At 34.2% G+C, this 22,981-nt stretch overlaps 1 protein-coding gene across 5 annotated transcripts in view; it reads right to left on the minus strand.

The window, feature by feature from the left end:
- The window catches only part of P4HA1 (prolyl 4-hydroxylase subunit alpha 1), a 76,468-nt gene that overhangs the window by 11,869 nt on the left and 41,618 nt on the right, over nt 1–22,981 (minus strand). For 4 of the 5 annotated variants that reach the window (XM_033130414.1, XM_033130413.1, XM_033130411.1 and 1 more), the window contains exons 6-10: nt 21,302–21,541; nt 19,272–19,468; nt 16,099–16,275; nt 13,649–13,719; nt 3,462–3,561 (exon numbers count right to left, since the gene is read on the minus strand). In XM_033130414.1, the coding sequence (XP_032986305.1) occupies nt 3,462–3,561; nt 13,649–13,719; nt 16,099–16,275; nt 19,272–19,468; nt 21,302–21,541 (785 nt within the window). Of the gene's footprint in view, nt 1–3,461; nt 3,562–12,544; nt 12,616–13,648; nt 13,720–16,098; nt 16,276–19,271; nt 19,469–21,301; nt 21,542–22,981 lie in introns of all 5 variants that reach the window. The other variant, XM_033130415.1, reaches the window with a different exon arrangement.

Genomic DNA, 22,981 nt, shown 5'->3' on the forward strand with positions numbered 1-22,981 from the left:
ATCATTAGACATCAGGGAAACGCAAATGTAAACCATAATGAGATAGTACTTCAAACCTAAAAGAATGGCTATAATATAAAACACTGGACAAGAGCAAGTGTTGGCAAGAATGTGAAGAAACTGGAAAACTCATACATGGCCAATGGGATTGGAAAATGGTGCAGCCATTTTGGAAAACAGTTTTTCGGTTTCTCAAATGTTAAACTAAAGTTACCACATGATCCAGCAATTCAATATGCAGGTATACTAGTGAGAATTTTAAATGTCTCTTTGTATCCAAAACCTTGTATCCAAATGTTCATAAAAGTATTAGACATAATAGCCAAAAAGTAGAAACAACCCAAATGTCCAACTAATAAATAGATAAAATGTGGTATATCCAAACAACAGAATATTATTCAGCCATGAAAAGGAATAAAGTGCTGATACGTGCTAAAACATGGAAGTACCTTGAAAACATGATGTTAAATGAAATAAGCCAGATACGATAGGCCACATATTGTATTATTCCATATATATGAAAGTCTAGACTAGGCAAATTTATACAGAAACTAGACTTGTGGTTGCCAGAGGCACTAGGGAAGCAGAATGGAGTGTGATAATAGGCTTACCTCATTTTATTATACTTCACTTTACTGTGCTTTTTACAATAGAAGGTTTGTGGCACCCCTGCATCGAACCCAAGTCTATCTGCACCATTTTTCCAACAGCATTCACTCACTTTGTGTCCCTGTGTCACATTTTGGTAATTCTCACAATATATTAAACTTTTTCATTATTATTATATTTGTTATGGTGATCTGTGATCAGTGATCTTTGTGTTACTATTATAATTATTTTGGGGCACCATGAACCACACCCATAAATGTTGTGTGTATTCTGATTGTTCCACCAACCAGCTGTTCCCTCTTTCCCTTTCCTCAGGGCTCCTGATTCCTTGAGACACAACAGTATTGAAATTAGGGCAATTAATAACCCTACAATGGCCTCGAAGTGTTCAAGTGGAAGGAAGAGTCACATATCATCTCACTTTAAATCAAAAGCTAGGAATGATTACACTTAGTGAGGAAGACATGTCAAAAGCCAAGAAGTCGAAAGCTAGGCCTCTTGTAACAGTCAAGTTGTGAATGCAAATGAAAAGTTCTTGGAGGAAATTAAAAGTGCTACTCCACTGAAGGCACAAATAAGAAGACACATTAGCTCCATTGCTGATATGGAGAAAGTTTTAGTGGTCTGGATAGAAGATCAAACCAGCCATAACATTCCCCTAAGCCAAAGCCTAATCCAGAGCAAGGCCCTAAATCTCTTCAATTCCATGAAGGCTGAGAGAGGTGAATAAGCAGCAGAAGAAAGGTTTGAAACTAGCAGAGGTTAGTTTGTGAGGTTTAAGTAAAGAAACTGTCTCCATCGCATAAAAGTGTAAAGTGACGCAGCACACGTCAATGTAGAAGCTGCAGCAAGTTATCCAGAAGATCTAGTTAAAATGATTAATGCGGGTGGGTGGCAACACTAAACAACAGATTTTCAATGTAGATGAAACAGCCTTATACTGGAAGATGCCATCTAGGACTTCCACAGAGAGAAGTGAATGCCTGGCTTCAAAGTTTCATAGGACAGGCTGACTCTCTTGTTAGGGGCTAATGCAGCTGGTGACTTTAAATTGAAGTCGATGCTCATTTACCATCTGAAAATCCTAGGGCCCTCAAGAATGATGCTAAATCTGCTCTGGCTGTGCTCTCTAAATGGAACAACAAAGCCTGATGACAGCACATCTCTTTACAACATGGTTTACTGAATATTTTAAGCTCACTGTTGAGAACTGCTGAGAAAAAACAAGGTTCCTTTCAAAATATGACTTCTCATTAACAATGCACCTGGTCACCCAAGAGCTCTGATGGAGACGTACAATAAGATTAATGTTATTTTCATGCCTGCTAACACAACACCCATTCTGAAGCCCACGGACCAAGAAGTAATTTTTACTTTCAAGTGTTATTATTTAAGAATTACATTTTGTAAGGCTATAGCTGCCATAGATAGCGATTCTTCTGATGGATCTGGACAAAGTAAATTGAAAATCTTCTGGAAAGGATTCACCATTTAGGATGCCATTAACAACATTCATGATTCACGAGAAGAGGTCAAAATAGCAACATTAACAGCAGTTTGGAAGAAGATTCCGACCCTCACGGATGACTCTGAGGGGTTCAATACTTCAGTGGAGGAAGTAACTGCATATGTGGAGGAAATAGCAAGAGAACTAGAATTAGAAGTGGAGCCTGAAGATGTGACTGAATTGCTGCAATCTCATGACAATGAGATACTGTAATCTCAGGAAACTGGTGTTTGAGATGGAATTTACTCCTGGTGAAGATGCTGTGAAGATTGTTGAAATGACAACAAAGGATTTAGAATACTATATAAACTTAGTTGATAAAGTAGTGGCAGTTTCAGAAGACTGACTAGAATTTTGGAAGAATTTCTACTGTGGCTAAAATGTTATCAAACAGCATCACATACTACAGAGAAATCGTTTCGTAAAATGAAGAGTCCACTGATGTGGCAAACTTCACTGTTGTCTTATTTTAAGAAATTGCTACAGCCACCCCAACCTTCAGTAACCACCAGCAGCCATCAACATCGAGGCAAGACCTTCCAACAGCAAAAAGATTACGACTTGCTAGGATCAAATGGGTTAGCTTTTTTTTAGCCATACAGTATTTATAAATTAAGGAATGTGCTTTTTTTTTTTTTTTTTTAGATATAATGATATTACACACTTAACAGACTATAGAATAGTGTAAACATAACTTTTATATACCTTGAAAACATGATGTTTTATATATGCTGGGAAACCAAAAACTTCGTGTGACTCACTTTATTGTGATATTCGCTTTATTGCTATGGTTTGGAACTGAACCCACAATATTTGTGAGCTGTGCCTGTACTTAAAGTATATGGGGTTTCTTTTTGGAGTGATGAAAATGTCCTGGAATTAGATAGTACTGACGGCTGCAAAACCATGTGAATATAATAAAACCAGGGTAGATTTTATGGTATGTGAATTATATCTCAATAGAAAAGAGAAAAAAATAAATTATTTAAACAAAATAATTACCCTGGTACCTTACAGGGCTAGGAATGACAAAAAAAATTAGTGTACTTAATACTTAGTGTTACGTAGTTTTCATTTTCCTATAAATTTATACTTGACAGAAAGTTTTTAATGTTTTGCCAGATTTTAAAGGTCACAGAACAATCATAATTTTCCCACTGCTTATGAAGATCACTTTGCAGGTTTCAGCTTAATTATTCACTTTTACAGTCCCAAACTATCATGCAAATTGAGTACTGCCTAGACAGTGTCAGGAAATCTCATCTGAAGCATCTTGTGAAGAAGTGTAAAGATAACTTAAGGATAACATGAAAGCATATAATTTAAAGATAATGTGATTCCTCACCTGTAATTCCTCTGCTGTAGAAACATCTAGTCCTGTTAGATCTTGTATTCTCATATTAATTCGAGACACCACAGGGTTTTCGTAGCCAGAGAGCCAAGCACTAAGAACAAGAAGAAAATATTAGTTTTACTGATAATGTTTCAATACATGAAGACCCATAAGTATCATTTAAAAAGCCATAATATATGGGACAGTAAGCCTTTATTATAGGCATTTGGTTGATTTGCTTGTTTGGTATGATTTATTTTTACTAGTGAATGCTGTAATTTAAAAAGATGTTATAAAAAAATAAGATGTTATATTCTTAAGTTAGAGGTTGGAAAGGAAAAATCTAATCTCATTCATTATAGAGCTTTTATGAAAATAGTTGGATTAATGTAAGAAGGCTATTTAGGGCTATCTATATTGAGATTTTTTTCTAAATTCTGAAAAAATACATACCAAACTGAAAACAATTGTTCCTTCTCAGTTAGGTACAGGAATTAATTGGGGTGGAGGTCATAGAGTTTTTAGTCTGATTTAGATAATGCTACTCCTTTATAAGAAAAAAAATTCATGTATTACTTGCATAAATAAGTTTTTAAATGGTACCTATACACACCCAGAAGGATGACTATAATCAAGAAGATGGACAATGACGGGTGTTGGGGAAGATGTGAGAAAGTGGAACCCTCATACACTGCTGGTAGAAATGTAAAATGATGCAGCCACTTTGGAAAACAGTTTGGCAGTTCCTCAAATTGTTAACCACAGAGTTACCATGTGACCCAGCAATTCCAGTCCTATGTATATACCCAAGAGAAATTAAAACATATATTCATATAAAAACTTGTACACAAACGGTCATAGCAGCATTATTAATGACCTAAAAGTGAAAATAACACAAGTGTCCATCAATTGACATCAATCAAATATCTGTCAATAGAAACATAAAATGTGATATATCCAGATTATGGATTGCTGTGCCATGAAAAGAAATGATGTACTAATACACGACACAACATAGATGAACCTTGTAAACATGTTAAAATAAGCCAGATACAAAAAGCCACATATTATGATTCCACTTACATGAAATGTCCAGAATAGGTAATGGATAGATACATGAAGTAGATTAGCAGTTGCCAGGGGGTGGGGCGGAAAAGGGAAAGACCCTTAATGGGTACAGGATGTTTTTGTGACAAAAACGTTTTGGAATTAGATAATGGTGATGGTTGTAGCTCAGTGTAGCAGAAATAAGAAGGATCCAAGAATGTTATTGTTATAAAGGATGTAGCTGACAAATATACTAGGAACTTATTTCTCCCAACGTGATTGAGTTCCTGGTAGAAGCAATCTAGTATGTCAGTGTACCTATCCTTTCTGCCTAGCAACAATTCAATAGATTTTTGAAGTAAGCAACCAAATTACTGACTTGATTTTTATAGATATTGCAACAAAAGATTGGCAAGTGTTCTAATAAAGTTTCAAACTAAATACATCTTGATAACTATTCCTATTCCATCCTGGAACCTAACACCCACAGAGAACCTGTCTTCTTCTTCTGGTATCTTCAACTTTCTTCCCTGCTACTACCAATATTTAAGCATCCCTCCATACCTTTTTCTCTTGTACTTTGATAGAGGCACTGTTCTTCAGCCTTACAGAGGCTGGATCTTCTACTGTGTTTCCCCGAAAATGAGACCTAGGCGGACCATCAGCTCTAATGCGTCTTTTGGAGCAAAAATTAATAAGATCCGGTCTTACCATAAGACCGGGTATAATATAATACTGGGTCTTATATTAATTTTTGCTCCAAAAGACGCATTAGAGCTGATGGTCCAGCTAGGTCTTATTTTCAGGGAAACACGGTATGTATGTGTTCTAGTCTACCCTTTCTAACTCCATTGGCCTTATTCCATCAGATATTGCCTCCCTTTTCACATTTAATCTTTTCCTTGACAATGCTTGCTTACTTTTACCTGAAGTCTCCTGCTACCAAGAACACCTTTCCTTTGCCATTCTAGCAGTTACCATTGCAGTCGTTCACTTTCACTTTTAAAATTATAAAAGCAAGAAATGCTTTTTATATTCAACAAATGCTCCTGGGACACTGGATAACCACATGCAAAAGAAAGAAGTGGTACTCATACCTCATACCATATGAAAAAAATTAACTCACAAGGGATTAAAGACCTAAATGTAAGGGCCACAAGACAACATAGGCATGTCATGTGTCTTTGTGACCTTAAACGGTGGTTTAGCTATGACTTGCGTCTAAAATATATAAAGAATTATTACAACTCAATAAAAGATAACGCAATTTAAAAATAGGCAAAGGATCTGAATACAGTTTTCAAAATAAAATATATAAATGGCCAATAAGCACATGAAAAGATGTTAAACATCATTAGTCACCCTGGAAATGCAAATCAAAACCACACCCACTAGGATGGCTGTAATCAAAAAGATACAATAACAAGTGTTGGTGAAAATATTCAGAAATTGGAACACTCCATACATTACTGGTGGGAACATAAAATGGTGCTGCTACTTTGGAAAATTGGTAGTTCCTCAAATAGTTAAACATAGAGTTCCCACATCACCTAGCAATCCTACTCCTAGGTATACACACGAGAGAAATTTAAATTTATGTTCACACAAAGACTTATACATGAATGTTCAGAGTAGCACTGTTCGTAATAGCCAAAAAGTAGAAACAACCCAAATGTCTATTAACACGTGAATAAGATAAATGTGATGTATCCATACAATGGAATATCATTCAGCCATGAAAAGGAATGAAGTACTGATACTTCAACATGAATGAACCTTAAAAACATTATGCTAAGTAACAGAAACCAGATACAAAAAGACATATTATATGATTTCATTTACAAGAAATATCAAAAATAGACAAATCCAAAAAGACAGAAAGATTAGTAGTTGACTAGGGCTGGGCTGAAGATTGGGTGGTTATGGCTAAAGAGTGCAGAATTTCTCTTTGGGGTAATGAAAATGTTCTTTGGGATAAAAATTGATTGTGGTGATGGACACACAACTCACTGAATATACTCAAGTCACTGAATTGTACTCTTTAAGTGAGTGAATTGGATGGTATGTGCATATCTCAATAAAGCTATTTTAAAAAAAGAAATACTTATAAAAATTTCAAACAATACAAAAAGTGTATGAAGTCCCTTTCCTCATCCCACTCCTCACAGGTCAACACTATTAACAAATAGGTATATATCCTCTCAACACCTTTCCCTGTGTATAAACAGAGAATTTTTTTAAAAATAGGAATATATCCACCTTCCAATCTCTCACCTCAATACACACATACACTTTTTTACCCTGAAAATACTTCTGACATCTTTCCAAGTCAATACATACAGCACTACTTCATTCAAATCAATTACAGTGGTCAAAAAATACATAACATAACATTAACCATTTTAACCGTTTTTTAAATATGGTAAAATATACATGACAAAATTTACCATTTTAACCATTTTTAAGTGAACAACTCAGTGACATTAAGTACATTCACAAAGTTGTGCAACCATCACCACTATCCATTTCCAGTTAGAGATAATGTCCTCAAGGTTCATCCATGTCGTAGCATACACCAGTACTTCACTCCTTGTTAAGGCTAAATAATATTCCATTGCATGGATACACCACATTTTGTTTATCCGTTCATTCATCAATGGACACTTGGGTTGTTTCCACCTTTTGGCTATTGTGAATAATGCTGTCATGAACATGGTTGTACAAGTATCTGTTTGAGTCCCTCCTTTCAATTCTTTTGGGTATATTCCTAGAAGTGGAATTTCTGGATCATATGATAATCCTGTGTTTAACTTTTTGAGGAAGTGCCAGACTATTTTCTACAGTGACTAGACCACTTTACATTACCACACTCCTCGCTTTTTAAACTATTGTTTTTCTTTTTAAAATAAAGTATCTTTAATTCCAAAAGGACCATGAAGGTCTGTCAATAAACCACTGGTTAAATAAGGTTATTTTTAATTTTTCTCCATTATGAATATTTTAACGAAATTTCCGTTTATCTTTGCACACTTAGGAAATATCTCTCTGTAGGATAAATTCCTAGATGTGGAACTGCGAGATGACTTTTACATTTTGATAAATAATGTCAAACTGCCCTCCAAAAAAGTTGCAGATTTAGACTCTTACCAACTTATTATGAGAGTGCCCATTTCAGAAAATCTTTGCCAGTATCAATCTTTTTCATCTTTACCAATCTTAGAGGCAAAAGTATTTTGTTTAAATTTTAAAAAATGTTTTAATTTGCACTTATTATTATATCAAAAATGACCTCAATGGAAGGTTTGAAGCTTAGTAAAGTCATTGATGACTGCACATTTAAAAAACTGTTCTGTTAACTGTTCTGTTAACATCTTAACTGTGGTTCTGTTATAGTCACTAAAGAGGAAAATGAATTCTACCGATGCATGGGAAGTTATTTCACTTCATTTGACTTTCATATGAAAAACCTCTTCAAAATATAAGAATCTTCTTACCTGAAGAACCTCATACATTTAAAACATTTTACTCATCTGGATCCCATCCTTAAACCATTACTACAAATCTGTCTTCAGCAACATTACTGTAGACCTATCAGGTAGTCTAAGAAATTTGCTCTGAATTTACACTTGTGACATTGCGAAAAATTCAGTGGAGACAATGATAACTGTAATATATGTTAATTATCTATTCCTTAGGAGCTGGAAGTCTTATTCCTGCAATAAATTAAATCATCAGAAATCAAGGTTCTTCTAGGACTCTGTGTTTTAGCTGAGTCAGAATAAAAAGTCACAGCATTTACTGTAACAGGAAAAATCATTTGAAGAACATCTTAACTTTTGTACAGTTATAAATGAAAATGTCACTAAATTCTACAGTTTTTTTCCTATAACATAATTTTGTGCCAAGACCAAAACAGAACTCTTTCTCCAGATAATTTCATATGTGTCCCTTTTCTCCATTAATAACAAGATAACCCAAAATATCTTCCTTTTGGTCTTAATGACAGGAACCTGAGAGCTAAGTTTACATTTAAATTGAGAGTAATTTTTTTCCCTTTCTAAGGAGTTTCTACTGTTAAAAAAATCTGTATTATTCTTTTAATATATGATTTTTAAAAGTATCACTAGAATGCTTTATTTGAGTAAGGATTAACATTCTCACACTGCTTGACTGTAATTCTAATATATTAGTGAGGAAGGCAAGTAAACAGGCAGACAATACCATGTGGGAGGTTTTGGAGACTGTTACAAAACCTCCAAAGGAAAATGTGAATGATGTAATCTGTCTTCTTCTGACCCAACACATATGAAAATTAACATCTACAATCAGCTAATGTAAAACTACCATGCGATTTTTTTGTAATAGCAAAAGATAATGCAGGATCCAAATCGCCAGTTACAGAGGGCAAAACTTTCAAAATTTTTTCTCTAAGTGCTTGATGGTTAACAAAGAAAGGCTAATCACCTAGACTGGGAATTTATTCCCTTTGGTTTTTAGTGGGACAATTATACAATACTATAGACCTGTCCATTTCAGTGATTCCAATCTGAGAAACACTAAACAACCCAATAGAGGGCAACGCTGTTGTTAAAAGTTATTCCAACTTAAAAATATATCTGAAATCATTCAGAGCTATTTGTATTTGCCTCTATATTGTAAAAATATTCATACACTTTTTACACTATATTTGCTCCTCACTAATGTGGGTAAATTCAATCTTGAGTTTAATAAAAGATCCAATTGTTTTTACTTCAAAGTAAAAAAAAATAAAAACCACTTCCAAGAATAACCCATCAGAATCAAAGGAGCACTAAATTGTTTATTTGCGTATCTCATTTATATTACTTTAACTGGACTTCATGAGCTCACACAACTAAACTGTCTTTTCAGTGTACATAACTGAATATTTACCTTTCAAAAACTAAAATTCCATTTCTCTGATCTAGCCAAAATTATTAGCTCCTCCATTAACCAGCTGTAGTAAATTTTCAGTTTTTTTTTTAATATTGGAAAAGACAGAGATGACTTGCCAAAAGTTAACAGTCAATAAAGTAAATAAAAACTTTGCGTTTTTTAAACAATAATGGATTCCCACACATACTTTGCCTGAAGAAAATTCTACTTGCTAGAACATTGAAACATATTTTCACTTCCAGAGATGATGCAATCACTTAGAAATTTCTCAAAATACAGATATTTGAAATTCCCTTCGGATCCTTTTAAAATACTGATGGTTCCAGAGCAAAAGGGATTACATTAACTAACATCAACACATATAAATTCTTTCTTCTATTTTGCATCTTATATGTCTTTTTCAGAGGAATAATATGTAAAGGAAACAAAAAAACAATCATTCATTTCACTTGTAGGATTCTTAAAAATTCATATTTACAGTGATGGGTAGATAGTGTCTAGAAGTAGCTATTAAATTCCCAAAATAAAAACTTTCTCTGTGTTAAAATGTGAAATGTAGTGGATATTTTATGGGGCAAATTCCTTCTTTAACAGTTAAGACCCTCTTTTTTAACATATATGTTTTATTTTTAAAAGGGTTGCTGAACAATTTTCATAATAGTAAAGATGAAAATCACTATGCTATGGAATTCCTTTTCTACTAGGTTGTTTTGAACAGAAACACACACACTGCACATTGCCCAGGCTGGGTGAGTTTATTTTGGTGTTGCTCACTCTTCTAATGCTAACTCACTAAATGTCTGCTGCTATACAAAATATAAAGTATGGTTGTGCCTTTCTTAAAAATCTAATAAAATTGCTTTTCAGAGCTACAAAATTAGAATATTTAAAAAATAAGTTCTGCCTGTTTAGAAATACTTAGTTCTTAAGGAAAAAAAATGTTTATAGGTCACCTTTCCAAGAGTGATTTATTTTGACTTCTTGGTAAGAGTCCAATGACTCCGTGGGCTGGCTATTTCTTCAAAAGGTCCATTGTATAATAGAAAAATTTCAGAAAAGACTTCCAAAACACTAAGTTCATGAATTTTTGTTTTATATGCTTCCTAAAAGTATGCAAATCTGGAGAATTTAGACACTTACAAGCCTTATGACAGTAAAAATGTCTAAAATCATGCAATAATCTCTGATAAAATATGTAATGGCTAAAGCTATGTTTTCTTAAAAATAAATAAGGGGTTAATTTTTTTAGACCTGGATAAGGTTCTGTAATAAAATGGAAAATTAGCCTAACTTGAAATTAGAGTTATATAATGCACAGAAACATTATAAATCATGTCTCAAAATATATCTATACAAATTAGTTTTTGCAAATCCTTACCATCTATTAGTGTTCCTGAATCAAAATTGTAGCAAATTTAATTTTCTTTATGTCTTCTAACTGGGGCAAGGGAGAAGGTAATGGTACAGGGCAATTAAGAAATCAGGATATGTGTGTGGGGATGTTGAAGGTTCACATATGAAAGACATATAGCTTTGCCCAAAAAGAATAAGGAAATGAATCAACGTAATCTGTAGTTTTGCTATGACTGACAGCAGTAATATTCAAATTTTTTTTGTTCGAGTACAAATAGTTGTTAAAATCTATGTACTCCTTTGCATAATTTTCTAGTTGACAATTAAATTTCTATAACTAATTGTTGCAAAGGATTTAATTCTGTCATACTAAAAATAGTGGTAATTTCTGAAAAATGATTACTTTTTCAATGTATCCAGTAGACTCTAAATACCACAATAATGCCTACCATCAACCACTTAAAAACAAAATACATGAATAAAGTATTTTTTTAATACTTGGAAATTTTAAATCATTCCTTCTTCTCTGCCTTGAGCCTGCATTTTCATTCCATTCTTATCCTAGAAGAGTAGTTCTCAACAGGGGTGGAGAAGTGGAGTCCCTGAGAGTGGTGGTGAAGATTTTGCCCATGAGGGGACATTTTTGATTGTGACAACTGGAGTAAAGAGTGCTACTGGCATCTAGTGGATACCAGAGATGTGGTTAAACCTCCTACAAACCTCAAGATATCTCCCAACAACAAAGAATTATCTGATCAAAAATGTCAGTAGTGCTAAGGTTGAGATGCCCTGTCCTAGAGTAATATATTTCTATGCCTAAAAGTCTTTTTTCATCATACTACACTTCTCTACAATAAAAATATTTATATAACTTGATAAAAATATAAATTTCCTGTAACATAAAGGTCTAAATGTTACAATAATCTCTTCTGGAATGAGTTACTACAATTATTAATATTAATAGTACAGTTAACCTAAATAACATGATTAAACAATCATTATCAAGTATAAAACGTGAAAACATATTAAAATGTTCCTCATGAGACGGATGGGGCTTATTTTGTTATTTTCAGTTAGGTATTGTATCTGTGGATAAATATTACTTTTTGCTAGAATGAGACTGAATTCAGCTCAATGATATTTCTATTTTCATTTTAATGAGAACTGAGAAAGCTTTACATAAATAAGTAGATGGAAAAGGAGTTACGTTGGAAAAATGTCACTTACTCCCGTGAGCTCCTCTGTTATATACATAAATTACAGTTATCAATTGTTAAAATTATTTCTGTAATCTATCAGCTAGTAAGTAGTTTCTCTTTAAACATTGTTTAAAAACAAAGAATTTGAAACAAATTGACTTCCAAAGGCAATCTCTGAAGGTATTTACTTTCTTAATACCTACAGCGTGCCACTGGGTGACCACCGAGATATTTTTAAAGCCAGGCTTTACTACAGAGACCAAGTTAGGCCTTGTTCTATGAAGGGTCTTGGGTAACTTCTCCTCCTTCAGTATGAGAATATAACTTCACCTTGCTGGTAGGGTTTGGGAAGTCTCAGCAGGGTTTCTGAAATCTAGTCAATTACTCTGGAAAATCTCTATTAACTGTCCCTTAACCATGTCTATTTATTAGTCCATCTTGAAAAATCAGGCACAGTTGTCATAAATATCCATGCCTAACAGCCTAGGTCTTTGAAGCCATATCATGGGTTTTATGAAAATTAGACTCTCAAAAAAGAAAATGGTCTAAATGTGACTAAAATTCTCTCCATTACTCCCTTACCTCTTAGATACTCTGTACTGTGCTGTGGTCAATTTTCCAGTCTCAGGGTCATGTACTGTAGCTCGGCTCAGCTACAAAAAAAAGAGAAAGGACAAGGACTTATTCACGTAGCAGGCAATTTTGGACTTTTGTTTTGTTTTATTTTGTTTTGCCAAGCCACAGGTGATTGAAGGGTTCAGATTGGACTGGATGATAGGTAATGGTTTCAAATCAGCAAAAACATTTAGAAAGGTGGCAATAAGAAAAGCCACTTCCAAATTAAGAGAAAACAAGTTGACAAATTTTTGTTGTCGATTTATTGTCCTTTCACTTTTTTTAAGGAAAAAAAATTGAAGCTGTATGTAAATGATTTATAGCAACTGGGTTTCACAGGAGGTTTCTCAGCTCTAGAAGTTTAATGTTCTTTAAATATTCTGATAAAAGAATAATTAGTAGTCTCTTTAAACTCATTTTTTAAAACTCTCACCAAGACAAAACTGCTGTTAAGTTTTTCTGGCAAAGTAAAAGGCAACAAAATTCACAAGTAATAGTAGTTGGAAGACAGATCAGAAGCATAACTCTGTCCTTTCCATTGCCAACTTTTAGGTCAGCAAGTTTTTTAAAATAAAAACTCCATCAGGAGGAGTATAGATTACTCCAAAATGACAATGGTATTTTACAAGATGTATGAACAAATGCCAATACGATCACCCATGAAGGATGATGTGAATTTACTGCAGTATTTATGAGTGTGAGAGAACCACACAAATAAAGACTACTCCCAGATTAATCCAGGCTGCGTCTTTTTCTTTTTTTCCCCTTTGGCAAGAAAAAGGAAAAAGAAAACAAGCATCAAGCCATTTCCAGGATATTTAATTCCTGACCTGAACAGAGATGCAAAGCATATTAATTCCCTAAAAATAACAGACCAATTTAGAGTAAAAACAGAACTTCTAGTTAAAGGGAAAGACCTGTGAAACACAAAGCAGTTTATCCATGCGTGCATAAATAGGCAGTGACTTGAGCTGGAGACTGAAATGACCTACTTCCTTTAAATGAAGAATTCCTGTAGGATGTACAAAACACTCATTAGAGATCAAAATATGCAGCATACACATCTCTTACCTTTTGCTAATTCTGTAATGTACCGTCTCCAAGTCTCCTGTTATTGGGTTTGAAATGGTGGCTCGCCTCAGCTGTGAAGCCAACCATCAAAATACTTGCATTACAAAACAAAAAAATGAATCACATTTATCCAACCAGTCAGAATTCGGGGATTTTTACAATGGAGGCTGAAAAGAGAAAATGACTCCATAGACCTCCAGTCACCTTGTGTTGAGCTTTGAAAACCAGTGGGTTTTTTTTTTAGTTTTTTGTATTTTTTAAAAGTTATTTTAAAAATTGTTTTTGTTTTTCATGAATGGAGGGTACACAATGAAAAGAGATTGAAAATTAAATTTTTTCAATGATTAAAGGATGTGACTGTGAAGAAAGGAGAAATTTCTAAAATTTGAAGTCTATTTATAGTTATAAGAATGGCTATTTGCAGTTAATGATCCATTCCAAACTTTGGATTTTAATTTTCTTAGTGATGGAACTGTTTTGCAAAGGTTAATGTTGTTCAGAATCGATCTTTTCTTCCTTCAAGATATCTCTCATATATTTCACATATACAGTGAAATAATCTTGGATTGAGCACAAATGCAAATGAAATGAACTCATAAATGTTAAAAACAGTACAAAAGAGATGACAACAGAGATAATTATTTTAAACTTTTTTTAAATGGAGGATGATTCTGAGGTTAACAAAAGAATATGAGTTTTTATTGCCATTGAATCCCTTGGTCAAAATAACCCAACTGAGGCATCCCCTTTGAAGACTTTGACCTTCAAACCTAGAGGTATGAGACTTGATTTTTAAGTTGAAATGAATTCTTAATAAATATTCTACCAAGATGTTTTGGTTTATGGACCACAAATAATGGACTAAAATAGGAATACAAAAGAGAATGACAGAATATGATGTAATTATAAGTAGAGATTTATAAGAATTCCCTTGGAGGGGGGGCCGGATGGCTCAGTTGATAAGAGCCCGAGCTCTTAACAACAGGGTTGCCAGTTCGATTCCCACATGGGCCAGTGAGCTGCGCCCTCCACAACTAGACTGAAGACAACGAGCTGCCGCTGAGCTGCTGGAAGGGCAGCTGGATGGCTCAGATGGTTAGAGCGTAAGCTCTCAACAACAAGGTTGCCAGTTCAATTCCCACATGGGATGGTGGGCTGTGCCCCCTGCCTAAGATTGAAAATGGCAACTGGACTTGGAGCTGAGCTGCGCCCTCCACAACTAGATTGAAGGACAATGACTTGGAGCTGATGGGCCCTGGAGAAACACACTGCTCTCCAATATTCCCCAATAAAAATTAAAAAAAAAAAATTCCCTTGGACAACACCCATATATATCTGACCTGTCTTTTCCATTTAAAATGTAATCTTTGGTAAAAAAAAAACAAACAAAAAACAAGAAGCAGAAATTTGGAAAAGTATTAAAATGTAAGAAAAACAAAAATTCTAACTTTTAAGTTTATTTTGCAATACAGATATCCAGATAATGCAACCTTTGCAATATAGCAAGGATCAGCAAACGATAGCCCATGGGCCAAATTCAGCCTGCCATCTGCTTTTGGAAATAAAGTTTTCTTGGAATATAGCCACACTCATTTTTGTACTTTCCGTGGATGTTTTTGCACTACAACAACAGAGTTGAGTGGTTGTGGCCAACTATATGGCTTTCAGAAAGCCTTAAAATTATTTACCAAGTGGATCTTGCCAGAAAAAAATCACCAACTCCTGTGCAAAAATATGGCTAGTGTTTACTAAACAATCTCTTTATGAAAGTGATGGCAGTTAGTATTTTACTATCAGTAAGACCAAAAAGGTTTTAAGACCACGCTGATGGGAAAAATGGCAAGAGCATAAAGGGTATTCTTTCTCACATTTTCACAAAAAAAGAATTTCTACACTAACCACTTAGTTGATAGGATTGTGTTTACATTAAACTGTTTTTCTTATTAAGATTAATGAGGTGGGTTGAAATCAGAAAACTATGTTATTATTTCAAAGTAGCATGATGCTTGTGCTCAATTGTATCTTTCTAGTAAAAATGTGCCTAAAAGGGAATAAAAATACTTCAAGTATTCTTTCAGATAAAAATATAAAACATACGAAGAAGTTGGTCTTGGATTAGTCTTTGAGATTCAAGGGTTCCAAAGCACATAGAAAACTTTTTCAGGAAGATGCTGAAACACAAACTTGTTAAGTGTGAAATAAAAATCTCATCTATGATTTTCATAATTAAGAGTTTAAAACCCATTTGTAGGATGTTACTTGTGTTGATAACAAACTGAGGAAAAGTGGAATCAACAGAGCTTAGTTAACAATTCCATTACGTTGCAGCAACAATATCTAAACTATCTGTGGGGTTATTGTCATATCACTTATCATTTCTGTAATCATGCAAAGGAAAAGCTGAATAGCAGGTGTAGTAAATTGAGGAGAGAAAAAAAAAAGGTATTTACCCTTGGCTTTGCTAGATCTTTGACAATTTCAATTTCTGCATCAGAAATAATATCATGGAAGCGAACAATACGAGGCTTATCCCACTCATCCTCCTGTTTGGCTGGAGCCAGAATAAATTTAGGATTCCGGTTTCCGTCATGGTAGCGGCAAAAGAGTTTTTTCTGTCTCCGAGGAGTCTAAACGTAAAGAAAATGATAAATATATTAGAGAAATAATATTTTTAATGCTTGTTCCTATGCAGATAATAAACAATAATCATGCTTGTGTATACACAGAGTATCTGTGGACGAAAACACACCAAAGAAATAGTTCTCTGCAAATATTTTGCAACAAAGAGGATGTTCGGACTTTTCAAATTTTTGTTAATGATTATTTAGGCCTAAATAAGAAAGAAGGTGAGATTTCTCTTTTAACCCTTCTCTCATCAAAATAAAGTTCAGGTGTTATAAGTATGAAAGAAATCATGAAATGTTTATGGAAATATGAGTGACCAGCATTGCTACACATTTCACAAAGTAACCAGGGAAGCACCTAGAAAGAGAAAGTTTCTAAAAGAAAAAATAAAACAAAACCTAACCAGGTTTTCCTAAAACACTCCCAGTTAAATGTTATGGGCCAAAAAAAGGATTCTTTTTATAAAACGCAAAAATGAAAATGAGTAGCGCTAAAAAAGAGAAAATAGAGGCCAGCCTGGTGGCTCAGGCGGTTAGAGCTCCATGCTCCTAACTCCGAAGGCTGCCGGTTCAATTCCCACATGGGCCAGTGGGCTCTCAACCACAAGGTTGCCAGTTCAATTCCTTGAGTCCCGCACGGGATGGTGGGCAGCGCCCCCTGCAACTAAGATTGAACACGGCACCTTGAGCTGAGCTGCCGCTGAGCTCCCGGATGGCTCAGTTGGTTGGAGAGCATCCTCTCAACCACAAAGTTGCTGGTTTGACTCCCGCAAGGGGTGGTGGGCTGCGCGCCCTACAACTAGTAACGGCAACTGGACCTGGAGCTGAGCTGCAAAAAAAAAAGTCCTGGAAGTACACACTGTTCCCCAATAAATTCCTGTTCCGCTTCCCTAATAAAAATCTAAAAAAAAAAAAAAAAAAGAGAGAGAGAGAAAATAAATTATTAAACGAAGAAACCAGGTGCTTTTATTAGTGGGTATTAAAAATAGAGCAGTCAACAAAACAATGTTTCTTTCAATCATCTGTGTATTATATTAACTGAAGTTACTCCACTGCTGATTCTTCTCTTGATAAAACAAGTATATATATATATACATATATACATATACATATATATGGTGAAGTGTTAACATATGTATATATATCTGTGTATATATATATATGGTTAAGTATTCAGATTTCCAATAGTAAGCACATATTTTTATTGTCTTTAATAACTCTCAAGGAAGAGAGCAAAAGGTTTAAAACATTAGTCTGCTAATTTGCCAGTTTGTTGATATGACACACACATCGAGATATATATATATACACACACATACACATATATATGGAATATTTGTTTTTGTTTTAATTATCACTTAACATGCTAAAACAAATGATTCATGTTTATTCTCCAGTACTTTATTTACCTAGAGTCAAATCCAAGACATTATATCAAATACGTCTTTTATATAATGATGAGATGGATTTACTTTGAGAAAAATGATGTTCTTTGATTTTGGGGTGGGTTTATGTGTGTGTCATATGAACAAACTGGCAAATTAGCAGACTAATGTTTTATACCTCGAGTTCTATTTTGCTCTCTTCCTTAAGAGTTATTAAAGGCAATAACAATATGTGCTTACTATTGGAAATCTGAACACTTAGCCAGATATTTGATGATATTATGAAACCACTGTAAATTTTTTTAGATGTGATAATGGTGTGGTTATTTTTTAAGAGTCTTTATCTTCAAAAGATAGTAAAATATTTAGATGGGATATTTTTAAAAAATGTTTTGTGAGTCTAACAAAGTGTCACCATCTTTGTATTTACTCATAGCTCCCAAAGCAAAAGTAGGCATGCTTTTCTAGGACTCCATGAACTTCGCTATCAAAGTGTCAACATGGATATAATCTACTTATTTGCTGTTAGAGGTTAGGCTGTCAACAGTAAATCATCAAATATCAAAAAGTCATCAATACCAAAATGTAAAGCCCAGCTTGAGTTTATTATTAGTAGACAAAAAGTTAAACGCCATTCAAATGTTTACACTTAAAAGTACTTAACTTCAAAAATTCAACCATCCACTTCTACGTATGCCTGAATTCAGCTGAACACTAGTACCACATGATATTCTTTAAAATAGGGTACCATTATCAGTGTTGGGAAACAATGTATATCATATCCATAATGCACATTATCATAAAAAGGCTCTGAAAAGTCCTGAGGCTGAACAAAAACCTGTGTTCCCTAGACTTGAACTTTTTTGTTTTGGGCCTATTATCTATTAACATCCTAAAGCACCAGTACTCTAAGTTATAAATACATATAGTTATACAATAAACAAAAGGATCTTTATAGACACATCTTAGTATTATAAAGAATAAATGTCACTTTGTGAGGGGTGTAAATGTCTATTAGATTACTTTGTACACCTGAAACTAATAAAAAAAAAAAAACAGGAAAAAAATAAATGTTAAAGTCAAAATCTGTTGAATGTCTTTCTGCATTTTTTATATTTCTTAAATAGACTAAAACAATTCACTAAGCAATCTTGTCACGGTTGACCAGCAGCAAAACCACTAGAGATTACTGAATAGATGAATCCATGTTTCATAGTATGGATTAGAATGATATAGTATTTCTATTTAAGATTACTGGAATCTCTTTTGCATTAAGATATAAGGAAAAACTTTATCACTTCCCTTAAATTATCTGATCCTTCACCTTAAAAAAATAAGCCTCTTTTAATCTATGAAAGGGGTAATATTACCAAAAATGCGTGTAATGGTATATGATTCACAAGCTTTATTTTAAAGCTATTTTACTCACAGCTGGAGCATATTAAGTGTGACACCTACAATAAGATGATATGGCACACTGTAATGCTTTATGCAGTAATTATTATTTTTATCACATAGGCTTAAACATAAAAGAACTTGATTTATTCTGGAACTATGTACAAACACATACACACACACACATTCACACACACACAATTGGCTTTTCCACTTTACCATTTTGATACCCTCCCCACGGCACAGCATTTCGTACTTCTGTCTCTCTGGCAGGTAATCCACAGCAACCCCTTTTTTCTTCGGTGTGGTTTTCTGATCAGATTGGTCACCTGAAGTAGACTTATTGGCATCTTTTTCTTTAGCCATTATATATTCAAAATATTTTAAATTACCATTAGCTCTCTGATGTTCTGGATCTATTAGAAGAGAAAGAGAGCATGCCCATTGAGTAAGTTTACATTGTTCAGACATCAGAATACAATAATAGAAAAGTAGAGGACCATATAAATTACCTTCCAAATCAGGATGCTTCTGAGAATGAAAGGAGGCACTAGTAAAAATCATACTAAAACAACAGGTGTAAACGACTACTGCCCCAAAAAAATCAGGACATACAGTCACCCTATATAAAAAGAGTTCTGGAGACAGAACCAGCCATTTGTGTCTAAGTAGCAATCATTGCTTCTACTTTGAGAACTTACTAATCAGCCAAAGGAACTATGTATGATCAATTTGATGTCAAATGAATTTTTAAAATACTACTTCTCCTACTTATTTTAAGCAATGGGAAAGATTTTTCTGAAATTGGAATGTAATCACCATGGAGAAGACATGGTATACAGTTCAAAAGCAACCTTTACCACAGATGTATTATAAATGCAGAACACAGCCTGCTTCTGAGGGCTGAGTGGATTTCAGCCCCAAAGTTCTAAGTGAGACAGAAAAGAGAAACTAAAGATATAATTTTGCAAGAAGCCAGAGTCCACTAACTACCTCTGAATTGCTAGTCATGATTTTTAGCTATCTTTTAGTAGGGGAAAAGAGGACTACTCCACCCATCCGAGAGAAAAAAACCCCAACCACCCACACATACATACACACACACACACACACACACACAAATAAAAAATGCAGAACAGTATGTAGAAACTTCATTTGTGGCATTAATTGATGTGTTTAGGAAATCTAGCCTTATTTGTAAAATATTTCTTGTCTTTGAGAAACTGTTCACAATATATGTTGTGATACACAATATGAGCCTAATTTTGTAAAAGAAAAAGAAAAGTGTGTGTGGGCAGGGAAAAGGGGTATATACAATGAAACAAAAAATTTGTGGGTATCTTAGGGTGACAGCTTATGGATGACTCTTCCATATCTTTTTCTATTTTTTAAATTTTTCTACAAGTAAATTTTTGGGGTCAAGAGAAAAAAAATCACTAAAAATATCGGAAAAAAGGGTACTTGAACTAATATTTCAATTTATTAATTCATTCAACTAAGAAATAACCTAATTATCAAAAGTTCATTTTCAGATGACCAATCCTTTTAAACTGTTTGCCTCTTCCAACATACACATATTTACCTACTCATAAAAATTACTTTTTTATTTTTATTTTTTTAAGATTCAAAGCTTGGTTATATACCAACAGCCACCTGAATTTATGAGCATACAACTCCACCTCCAGAGATTCTGATTTAGTGGGTCTGGGGTGGAGATCAAGGAATTTTCATTTCTAGTAAGTATCCAAGTACTTCTGATGCACATGGTCCCTGGATCGTACTTAGAGAAACGCTGCATCTCTGTTCAAAATACTAGTGGTAAAATCCTTATAGGATAGCATGTTTCTCTAACATTTGAATATTACAATCAAATATATTTTCAATCTATTTATTTAAAATCACTATTTTTTGAATATGAAATGCAATAAATCAATGACATCCTTCAAAGTAAACTGGTTAATATTTAATATAGCAACATGGTAAATAAACATTTTTGACTGAGTGAGCTAGGTTAGCTCCAATTTTGAAGAATACGGAGCAAAGAAACACAACCACTGTTGTAGTACTATTAGGAAATAAAAGTCAGTTGCCATTTATTGAGAGGATAATCAGAGACAGGATAAAGATGAGGCACATGACTTCTAACAAACAAAAAGTACCAAAGCTATATGATGAGATATATAGTCATATATACACATACATATTTATATATATGACCACTAACCTTGAATTAGGCCAAGTTAACGTACCTAGTTCAAGAAGCTTCTTTGTGAGCAGAAGTGCCTTATCGAGGTCCCCCTGCTGGTACACCGCATAGCTCAAATAATCGAGAACAGAGACTTTATCAATGGTAGAAGCCTCTCCTTCATCCAGCTGCCTTAGTGCTTGCTCCATCCACAGTTCTGTGTGGTAATAATCTGCTTCTGTATAAGCCACTTTGCCCAACTCAAAACAGTCCTCCACTGTTAGAAAAGATTTGTGTTTTACTCCTATGGAAAGAAAACAGAGAACTTTGGGAATCTTAATACTGCTCTATATTTATTTAGGACTACACAGCTTTCAATGTGCTACCTCACTTTCATTTGAACTCCACAACAACCCTCTGAGGTAGGAAAAGCAGGAATTATCCTAAGTTTATAAACAGAGGAACAATAACAAAGTAATGAAACAGGGCAAGAATCACACAGCTAATAGGGGACATGGGACCCAGACATCTCATGACTTCAATTATCAGCCATCATACCAAAATGAAACATCAATTAAGTTGAAGCACGTACTTTTCTAACACAGCTTGGAATCACCATGTGGGATATATCTATCTTCCTCCTAACCAACAATCTGGGCAAGAGATGAATGGACAGGAAGAGAGGCAAACCTGTCATTGGTTCCTTCCCCTTTCCCTTCTCCTTCCCTTTCCTTTCCCAACAGTATGAATGATATGTAATTTACATACCATAAAGTTCACCCATTTAAAGAACACAATAGCTTTTAATATATTCAGAGCTGTGCAACCATCATTGTAATCTAATTTTAAGACATTTTCATCACCCCAAAAAGAAACCCTGTAACCATTAACAGTCACTACCCATTTTCTCCCCCTCCGTATCCCAGCCCTAGACAACCACTAATCTACTTTATCTCTCTATAGATCTGCCTATTCTGGTTATTTCATATAAATGATATCATACAACATAGGGTCGTTTGTGACTGCCCACTTTCACTCAGCATGTTTTCAAGGTTCACTCATGTTGTAGCATCCTTCTTACCGCCAAATGATAGTCCACTGCATGGACAGACTACATACTATTTTTCAGTTGATGGACATTTGAGTGGCTTCCGCTTTTTTGCTTTTACGAATGATGCTACGATGAACATTCACATACAAGTTTTTGTGTGGACAAATGTTTTCATTACTCCTGAGTATATACAAGTATGTAGCCATGGTGGAATTGCTGGGTCCTATGGCAACTCTATGCTTAACATTGCCAGGAACTGCCAAACTGTTTTCCAAAGTGGCTGCACCATTTCACAATCCCAACAGCAATGCATGAGGGTTCCAATTTCTCCATATCCTTGCCAGTGCTTGTTATTGTTCATCTTTGTTATTATAACCATTCTGGTGGGTATGAAGTAGTAGTTCATTGTGGTTTTGACTTGTACTGCCCTAATGCTGATGTCGAGCATGCATCTTTTCACATGCTTACTGTTCATTTGTATAACATCTTAGTCTAGTCAAATCTTTTGCCCATTATAAAATTTGGTTATTTGTCTTTTCATTATTAGAGTGCTTTAATATTAGAGTGATTAATATTAGAGTGATTAATTCATTATTAGAGTGATTAATTCTTAGAGTGCTTTATATATTCTGGATACAAGTCCCTTATCAGATACATGACTTTCAAATATTTTTTACCCACTCTGTGGGCTGT

The sequence above is a fragment of the Rhinolophus ferrumequinum genome, chromosome 16 (genome assembly GCF_004115265.2).
Source record: "Rhinolophus ferrumequinum isolate MPI-CBG mRhiFer1 chromosome 16, mRhiFer1_v1.p, whole genome shotgun sequence".
Taxonomy (NCBI): Eukaryota; Metazoa; Chordata; class Mammalia; order Chiroptera; family Rhinolophidae; genus Rhinolophus; species Rhinolophus ferrumequinum.